General features: G+C 49.6%; 1 protein-coding gene across 1 annotated transcript; it reads left to right on the forward strand.

Moving 5' to 3' along the window:
• The first annotated feature begins 5,505 nt into the window (after positions 1–5,505).
• Positions 5,506–7,082, forward strand: CACNG6 (calcium voltage-gated channel auxiliary subunit gamma 6). The gene is made up of 4 exons (XM_031961771.1): positions 5,506–5,764; positions 5,870–5,983; positions 6,306–6,443; positions 6,829–7,082. The coding sequence occupies exons 1-4, from the start codon at positions 5,506–5,508 to the stop codon at positions 7,080–7,082; spliced, it is 765 nt and encodes a 254-aa protein (XP_031817631.1).
• The last annotated feature ends 1,665 nt before the right edge of the window (positions 7,083–8,747 follow it).

Genomic DNA, 8,747 nt, shown 5'->3' on the forward strand with positions numbered 1-8,747 from the left:
TTTTCCCCCCCGCCCGCACCCCCCCCTTCCGCACCACTCCCCTCCCTCGCCCCACCGCAAAAACTTCCAACCATCCCAGCGGTTTCCCTCGCGAAAAAACCCGAAACCCTTAAACAACGGAAAGAAAAAAACCATTACCATACGCTTTAATCCCTTCACCAAAAACCTCCTTCATCCCAAAACCTTGGCCAGCACCGCCGTAAACGCCCCACTCCAGAAACCGCAAAAACCCCTTTCCCAATCCGGCAAAACCTACTCCCCCCAACGGCAAAAACCGCGCGCGAAAACGCCCGGAAAAACCCCATCCCATCCCTCCGCCTACCCTACCGCCCCACTACCACCACCCTTTACCCTCCCAACTCCCCTAAAAACCCCTCGCCCCTAAAAACACTCCCGAAAACTTCCCCTCCACAAACATCTCCATCCACCCCAAAGCAAAACCCTCCAAAACGCGTAAACGCCCTTTCAAACACCCCGGAAAAGCCCAAACCGGAAAACCAAAAACCAAAACCAAAACAAATCAAACGCCAAGCAAAACGCCTCAAAAACTTTCAAACCTAACACCCCCCAAAAGCAAAAATAAATAACCTAACCGGCAAAACTCCACCCAAAACCAACAAAACCCTCCAAAAGCAACCCCGGCAAAACTCCCCACCAACACCCTCAAAAAACCACCGGCCGCCAAAACAAACCGCCAAAAACGAAAAACCAATAACACCAAAGGCAACAACACGCAAAAAACCGCCGCCGCCTCCCCACCACAAACAAAAAAGCAAAATCCCCGCCCACCCACCCCCCCTCCCGCGCAAAACACAACAAAACCCACCGAAAACAAAAAACGAAAAGCAAAGAAAAACGCAAAAAAACCATAATATTTTCAATTTACTTTTTACTTTACCCAAAAAACCAAAAGTAAATAAAATCTTCCCGTCCAAAAAACACAAAAACCCCAACCCAAAAAAAACCGAAAAGAAAACTTAACTGGCAGAAATGCCAAAAACCCCGAAAAAGCCCAAAGGGCTTTAAAAACCGCAAAACAAAACAAAACGGCCCAACATTTACCCGCCCCACAACCAGCATCCTCTATCCAGGCCAAAAACACTGGAAAAAAAACAAAAAACCAAGCGTCATCCCAACCTTGCCGGGCGCTTCGCCAAAACCGCCAATCACAAACGGAAAAATAAAACCGGGAAAAACGGCCAACTAAAAACAAAGGGAAAACCCAAAAACATGAATCTTCCAAACCAGGAAAGAGTCAACCAAACAAAACAAAGCAGGTAAAAAACACGGAAAAATCAAAAAGCAAGTAATATAAAATAATAAGAGGCCAAGGGATCCAGAAGGAGAACACTAACCTTCTAAGGGCCGGGAAGAATCCAACAACAAACAAAACAGTAATAAAACATGAAAAAAATCAAAAAGCAAATTACTATAAAAATAATAAGAAAAGGAAGAATACAAGGAAAATAAAACATAAAAAAAATAAATACTATAAAAATAAAAAGAAAAAGGAATCCCGAAAACATTGATCTCTCAAAACCCGGAAAAATCAACCTAACAACAAAAAAAGAAAAAACATAGAAAAATAAAAAACAAAATTACTATAAAAACCAACAAAAAAATCAAAAAAAATATGAAAAAATAAAATAAACCGAAACCAACAGGCCCAAGAACAGAAAAACCAAATATTTCTGTAAAAGTTGCCTGCACCCACACCACACCCTGCAAAAATTGCCCAAAACGGCCAAAAAACACCTACCACTCTCCCCAACCCAGCCAAAACCCAAAAAAAACCACCAAAAACCCCACTTAAAAAGAAAACAAAAAAAAACACAAAAACTCCAAACCAGCCTTCCAATCACTTGTCCCACATAAAACAAAATCCCCTCCCCTCCCTCCCTACCTCCCCAGGTCCACTCCCTCCCCCCAAGTCCCTGGTACAATTCCCCAAACCAAACTCAAACACAAAAGGCAAACCCCACCCTGTGGTTCCCTCCCTAGCAAAATTGGAAAAAACAGTTGGCCCCCAACGGCACCCCCCCATTTCCCCTCCCCTTGAAAAATCAAACTTCCCCCCCTCCCACCCCCCCCCAGGAAACCCATCCCAAACTCCACTCCCTCCCCCCAACCTCCCTCCCTCACCCATTTCCCAAACCCACCCACAAGTACCGGCCCACCACATGGCCCCCATGCCCAAAACAACCAAGCTCCAAAAACCTTTACCCTATCCAATCCACAAACACCAAAAAAATACTAAGCCCAGCCCGAAACTCCCGCTTTCCCACTTAAAACAAAAGGAAAAACCACCACCAAACCCACCCAACCACAAAAACACGAGGCAAGCAAAACACCCACCAAGCTGTAATTTTCCACTCCAGAAAAACCCCCAAACCCTCAAAACAAAACAACCCCAACCCAAAACCACCCCATCACCCCCACACCCGCAAAACCCCATAACCGAAACCCCAAAAAATTCGTAAACCGGCACCACAAAACACGCAGTTAAGCACCCACACCAAAACTTGCCTTGCCCACTCCACGAAAACCCCCCCCAAAAACCTGCCAACCCCCACCCGTTTAAAAACCCAAAAAACGGGCAAAAAACACAAAAAACCCCCAAAAACCCCACAAAACCACCCCTCCAAAAAAAAAAAAAGCAAAAAAATCAAAACCTCAAACAAAAAAGCCAAAAACCCAAAAAACAGAAAACCCAAAAACCCAAAAAAAAACAAAAAGGCAGAACTTCAGAAAAGGCCGCTCCTCTGAAAGCCAATTAAAACCCACCTAAAACCTACTCCAAAAACACAAAACCCAAACAACCCCAACAACAATCGCTCCAAAAACAAAAGCCACCCTTGCCCAAAACGTAAAATACCAAAACCCCTTGGCCCCACTCTAAAACTCTTCGCCCCAAAGGCAAAAATCACTCCCCAAAAACAAGGCAAAACTCCTACCAACCCCCCAGAAAAAACACCCAAACAGCAACTCCCAAAACATGCCCCTTTCCCAAACTCAAAACCAAAACAGACAATGGGCGAACCCCCAGAAACCACAAGAAAACTCCCAAAAACCCAATCCCTCAAAAACCCCAAATCTCCAAAACAAAAAAGCAAGCTCCCTTCCCAAAAACAACCCACCACCTCCCAAAGAAAAACCCAAAACCCTCACCTCCCAAAACCCAAACATCCAAACCACAAAAATGCCACCCCAAGCCCAAACCACCCGAAAAAACCACTAAAACCCCCAACCCTCAGCCAAAACAAAAAATACAAACCACACCCCCTCCCAAAAACACGAAAATACCCAAAACACCCAAAACAAAACACCCAAAAAAAACCCTCCCAAAAAAAACACCGCTTTACCAAAAACACAAAACCAAAACAACCCCCAAAAATACCTACCCAACCAAAACACCAAAATTGCCCAAAAACTCCCACTCCAAAAACCGGCCAAACACAAGGTAGCCAAAGAAAACCCACCTAAGCAAAAAAAGCAAAAAACCTTAAAAATCCAGCAAAACCAACCCCAAAACACACCACCCACAAAACCCCCCAAAAAAACTCTCACCCGCCCCAAACAAAACCTGAAGAAAAATTCCAAGGCCCCAAAAATCCAAAACTCAACCCCACCCGTACTCCCAATGCCACTAAACACCCTCCGGCCCGCCAAAACCACTCCACCACCCCAGCCCAGGCACCAAAAATACGCCCAACAAAACACGCCACCCCCCCACCCACTCACAAAACAACACCCCAAAACAAACCTTTAAATCACACCAAAAGGCACAAGGAGCCCTGAAAAGCCAAACAAAAACAAAATTTCCCAAAAAACTTGCAAAAATACCCCACCAGCCCCAAGAAACAAAACAAAAACCACCCCCCGGCCAAACGAAACCACACACCCTACAACAACCCAAAAACACAGAAAAACAACAGGTTTAAAACCCCACCCAACATGCACTACCCCAAAACACTTAAAAGGCAAAACCCCAAACCACACCACTTTAAAAAAAACACCCAAAACAAAAAATACCCCCAAAGTAACCCCGGAAAAAACAAACCCCCTCTTCAAAACCAAACCCAACACAAAAAACCACTTTAAACCCCTCCACAACAACAAAACAAAAAACATAGAAAAAAAAAAAAAAAAAACAAAGAAAAAAATTAAAAAACAAAAAACCAAAAAAAAAAAACAAAAAAACACAAAACAACAAAAACAAAAGAAAAAAAACACAAAAAAAACACAAAAGAAAAAAACACAAGGGAAAACCAAACGGGGAACAAAAACAAGGGAAAAAAGCAAAACCCCCTAACCCCAAACAAAAACAAGAACAAAAGTTAATCGCCCAAAAAAACAAAAAACAAAAACCCCCAAAAACTAAAACCCCAAACTCTATCAACTGGGCAAATCCAAATCCAAAACTCCCAAACCCCAAACGGTTCAAAAAAAACAGGGGCCATCCCATCCAAAACACCAAACCCCCAGAACTTTCCAACCTTAAAAATTTGAAACCTCCAAAAAAAATCCAATAATTTTTTTCTTAAACAAAAAAAAAAATTAATTGGAAAAAGGCCAAAAAAGTAAACCAAAAAAAAAATCTAAAATCTCAGGGAAACTACCAATTCAAAACAAAAATCCCAGGGATGGACCACCTGCGCTATTGGGGCGTTGGGCTCCGTGGGGGGCCCGGCTTTGGAGAAATGAGCAGAGAGTCCACCTCCTGTTCTTCTCCAGATCTCTTTAAATTTTGGGAGGGACAGTGGAGGATATTTGCTGGGGGAATATCCAGAGGGTCCAGGGCGGGGAAGGGCCTTGGATCTGGGTAATATGATGCTCAGTTGAAGGGCTCAGAATGTGAGCCTGGAAAGGGGAGGGCACGGGTGGGGAGGGGCCTGGGGCTGTTCTCCAAGTACCCAGAGGCCCTTGTTGGCGGAGGGAGGGGTGGCGGGCTGCAAGAACCTGGAGGGGCCATCAGGGTGATGGTGGGGGGGGCTGCCAGACCCAGAGGGGGCGATCAGGGTGATGGGTGGGGGGCCTGCCAGACCGGAGGGGGCCATCCAGGGTGATGGTGGGGGGCTGCCAGACCTGGAGGGGGCCATCAGAGTGTGGGGAGGCTGCCAGACCGGAGGGGGCCATCAGGGTGATGGTGGGGGGCTGCCAGACCCAGAGGGGGCCATCAGAGTGTGGGGGGGGGCGCCAGACCGGAGAGGGCCATCAGGGTGATGGTGGGGGGGGCTGCCAGACCCGGAGGGGGCCATCAGAGTGTGGGGGGGGCTGCCAGACCGGAGGGGGCCATCAGGGTGATGGTGGGGGGGCTGCCAGACCTGGAGGGGGCGATCAGAGTGATGGCAAGGCCCGTGGACGCTGCTGCTGTGGGGGGTGGGAGGGGGAGGGGGCTGTGTGGGATCTCTCTGAGGTTTCTTCCAATCAGGGAGCCCCTCGTTTGTGACTCAGTTTACTAGACTTCTCTTGGTAAACCCAAGACCAGACTCAGGAAAGTGGGAGATGGAGGAGGCAGGAGTCGGGCTGTCCCGGAGATCCCAGAGGCCGCCAGCAGCTCTCCGGCCTGGGGGCCGCCACCGGCCTTCTTGGGAAAAGGGTCCAGACTCTGAACTGAAGTGGGGAAGTGGGGAGGCCGGGGCCTTGGGGGCACAGCTGTGGTACAAGGACGGCGACTTTGCCAGCCTGACTCTTTCCCTCCTTCCCTTAAGCTCCACCCACTTGTCTCTGGACTGTAGCACAGGGAGGCCCATTTCCCAGAAGAGCAAGTGGAGGACAGTGCCTGTTCCAGGATCAGCTAGCTGAGAGCCGGATCCTCCTTCGTCCTCCCACCCACTTCTCTCCCTTTCCCTGACTTTGGGGTCCCCAGGATCAGCATCACCCACGTATCTGTGTCTTCTTCCCACAGAGGCAAACTGCTCTTACTTCAGATTCTTCACCACGGGGGAGAACAACCGGATCCTGCAGAGGACAACGAAAAAAGGTAGGAGCTCTCAGCCCTCGGCCGTCTCCTGGGCCAGGACGCAGGCCCCGAGGGAGCCTCAGGGAATGGCACCCGGCTCCACTCCATTCTAAACTCCCCATTTTACAGGTGAGGAAAGTGCCAGAGAAATAAGGTCACTTCCCTAAAGTTGCCGGGGCAGTCGGGGTGGGCTCCTGTTTCTACAATGCCACTGCTTGCCTACCTGGGGAAGAGCTCTCTCTAATGTGCCTTCCTCCCCACCTCCCCTCTCCTGCTCTCTCCTCCTTCATCCCCTTCCCCTCCCTTTCCTCCCCCCTCCTTCACCCCCTCCCCTCCCTCCTAGAGCTCGGAGTAGCCGCCGCCATCACTGCCACTCTGGCCCTGGCCATCACGGTCCTCGGCTGCATCTGTGTCATCATGGTCCTCAGCAAAGGCGCCGAGTTCCTGCTCACGCACGCAGCCGTCTTCTTCAGCCTCTCAGGTAGGGACGGTCACATATCTGCCCGGTTCCCCTGTGCTCCCGACTCCCGACTGGCCCAGAGCTGGCCATTTGCAGCATTCAGCCCAGTGGCAAGCTGGAAGTTGTCAGAGACAGCATCGCATTGTGAGGGACAATAGCGTATCAGGGCAGTCGTAGTTCTTGGAGTTTTTGCCACTCAGTTCCTTGCACACAGTAGGTGCTTATAAATGTTTGTTGACTTGCCGGTGCTGCAGGCTGGGAATGGTAATTCTAGGGGTTGTTGCTCTCTGAGATTGTGGACCCCAGAAGCAGCTGCCAGGAGCCTGGGCGGCTGAGTGGGGCACGGGACCCTGGGCGGCTGAGTGAGTGGAGCGCTGGGCTCCCTTTTCTTATTCTCTCCCCGCAGGACTTTTGTTGCTGGTGAGCCTCGAGCTGTTCCGCCAGGGGGTCCGCGAGCTGCTGGCCAGGACCGGGCCAGGCCCAGCCCCTTGGCTGGGATATGAGTACTCCTGGTCAGTGGCCTGTGCTCTTGCAGCTGCTGCCCTGCTGCTCCTGGGGGGTGGCTCCTTCCTGCTACTGTCTCTGCCCTCCAGCACCTGGGGCACGTGCTGCCATCAGCATCCCGATGATCGAGGGGCTGGAGGTGCCGGGGCCACCTAACAGCCAGTTCCCTTCCAAAATGGGCAGGTTTTTTGGGTCCCCCCAGAGATCCCCTCTGACCCCCTGCCCAGCCTCATGCCACGGAGCTGCTCAGAGATCTCCCCAACCGCCGAGAACGGGATCTCCTCGGACCTTAACCCAGCCTCAGGGACAGCATCTCCTCTCCTGGCCCCATGAGAGGGGCTCCTTTTGGTTGACAGCTGATGTCAAGGAAGAGGTCCCGCTGGTACGAGTGAACAGCCTCCAGCCTCCATCTGGGCCTCCATCGCTTGCTGAGTCCCAGAGAGCGGACCTCTTCCTCTCCCCGTGTCCTTGAGGAATAGATTCCTCCTTCTCCCCTCTCTTTCCCCCTTGGCCACCAGCTCCCCCCCTCCCACCCCCAAATGCAGGGAGTAGATAGATCCCTTCCGGCTCCAAGAAGCCCAGGAGTGGCTCCTCCAGCCTCTCCCTGGACCAAAGGAGCAGATCCCTGGCTACCTCCGCCCATCCACGGGGAGTCGACCCTTTGCCAGTGCCTCTCTGACAACTTCTCATCTTCCTCCTGTTCTGTGCCCTTTCTCTGATCCTGGAGACCACTGGCTCCCCTGCAATGGACCATCCCCCTCCCTCCCTTTGTATATATGTTGTGCTAGATCTTGGAGTATAGGGGTGGGTTCTTACGGACGAGGGTCCCTGCAGAGGCAGATGGGGACCTGATAGGGGCAGGGAGAGAGCTTAAGGGATTCCTCTCCTTTGCCATAATTTATTTATTGGGGACTAGAATCGGCTTGGAACACGGGCAAAGTTGTGGACTGGGACTGCTCCGGTTCCTCCTCCACCTTCTACAGCCCGGGATTAAAGCTTGGGAATTGCAATGATCTCAAGTGTGTCCCTTTCTTCACAAGTACACGGGGTGGGGGGGATCTCTAGGAAGGAAGACTGCCCACAAACATCCCTCATGCCCCGCCAGGGCCACAGTAAACAGCCTGCTCCCTGGCAACTCGGGGCCCCTGAAGGAAGGGCCTTTCCATTGTCAGGAATTAAGTCCAGCGCTTCCACACCCTGGAATCAGATCCTCTGAACACAAAAGTAGGCATTCTTCAATGGTTATGATTTCACAAGCTTGATCCTAATCTGCTTTTATGCATCCAAGAGCATGGTGTGTATTAGACGTAAGTTCAGTGCCCCCTTTTTTTCCCATGTGGGGAAACAGGAACTCATCCAAGGTTATACAGCAAGTGAGTGGTGATTGAATCTTGGAGTAAGAAATGCTTTTTTCTAAATTTATTTTCTATTCTGGCTTTTTATTTACAAAACATATACATTGGGTAATTTTTCAACATTGACCCTTGCAAAATAGAAGAAACACTTTTTTTTTGTTCTTTAGAATCCAAAGAATTTCTTTTTTTTTTTAAATTTTAATTTTTTTTATTATAATAACTTTTTTTACTGACAGAACCCATGCCAGGGTAATTTTTTTACATTATGCCTTGCACTCACTTCTGTTCCGATTTTTCCCCTCCCTCCCTCCACCCTCTCCCCTAGATGGCAAGCAGTCCTATATATGTTGAATATGTCACAGTGTATCCTAGATACAATATCTGTGTGCAGAACCAAACAGTTCTCTTGTTGCTCAGGGAGAATTGGATTCAGAAGGTAGAAGTGTGGGTTATTCCAGACTAAGCT

This window comes from Sarcophilus harrisii, chromosome 3 (genome assembly GCF_902635505.1).
Source record: "Sarcophilus harrisii chromosome 3, mSarHar1.11, whole genome shotgun sequence".
NCBI lineage: Eukaryota > Metazoa > Chordata > Mammalia > Dasyuromorphia > Dasyuridae > Sarcophilus > Sarcophilus harrisii.

What these genes read in the sequence shown, in the direction of transcription:
- CACNG6 (XM_031961771.1), top strand. Translation starts at nt 5,506, where the DNA reads ATGGAGGAGGCAGGAGTCGGGCTGTCCCGGAGATCCCAGAGGCCGCCA. An exon ending in GAGGCCCATTTCCCAGAAGA is followed by an intron (nt 5,765 to 5,869) that starts GCAAGTGGAGGA and finishes TGGGGTCCCCAG; the next exon opens with GATCAGCATCACCCACGTAT. An exon ending in GCAGAGGACAACGAAAAAAG is followed by an intron (nt 5,984 to 6,305) that starts GTAGGAGCTCTC and finishes CCTCCCTCCTAG; the next exon opens with AGCTCGGAGTAGCCGCCGCC.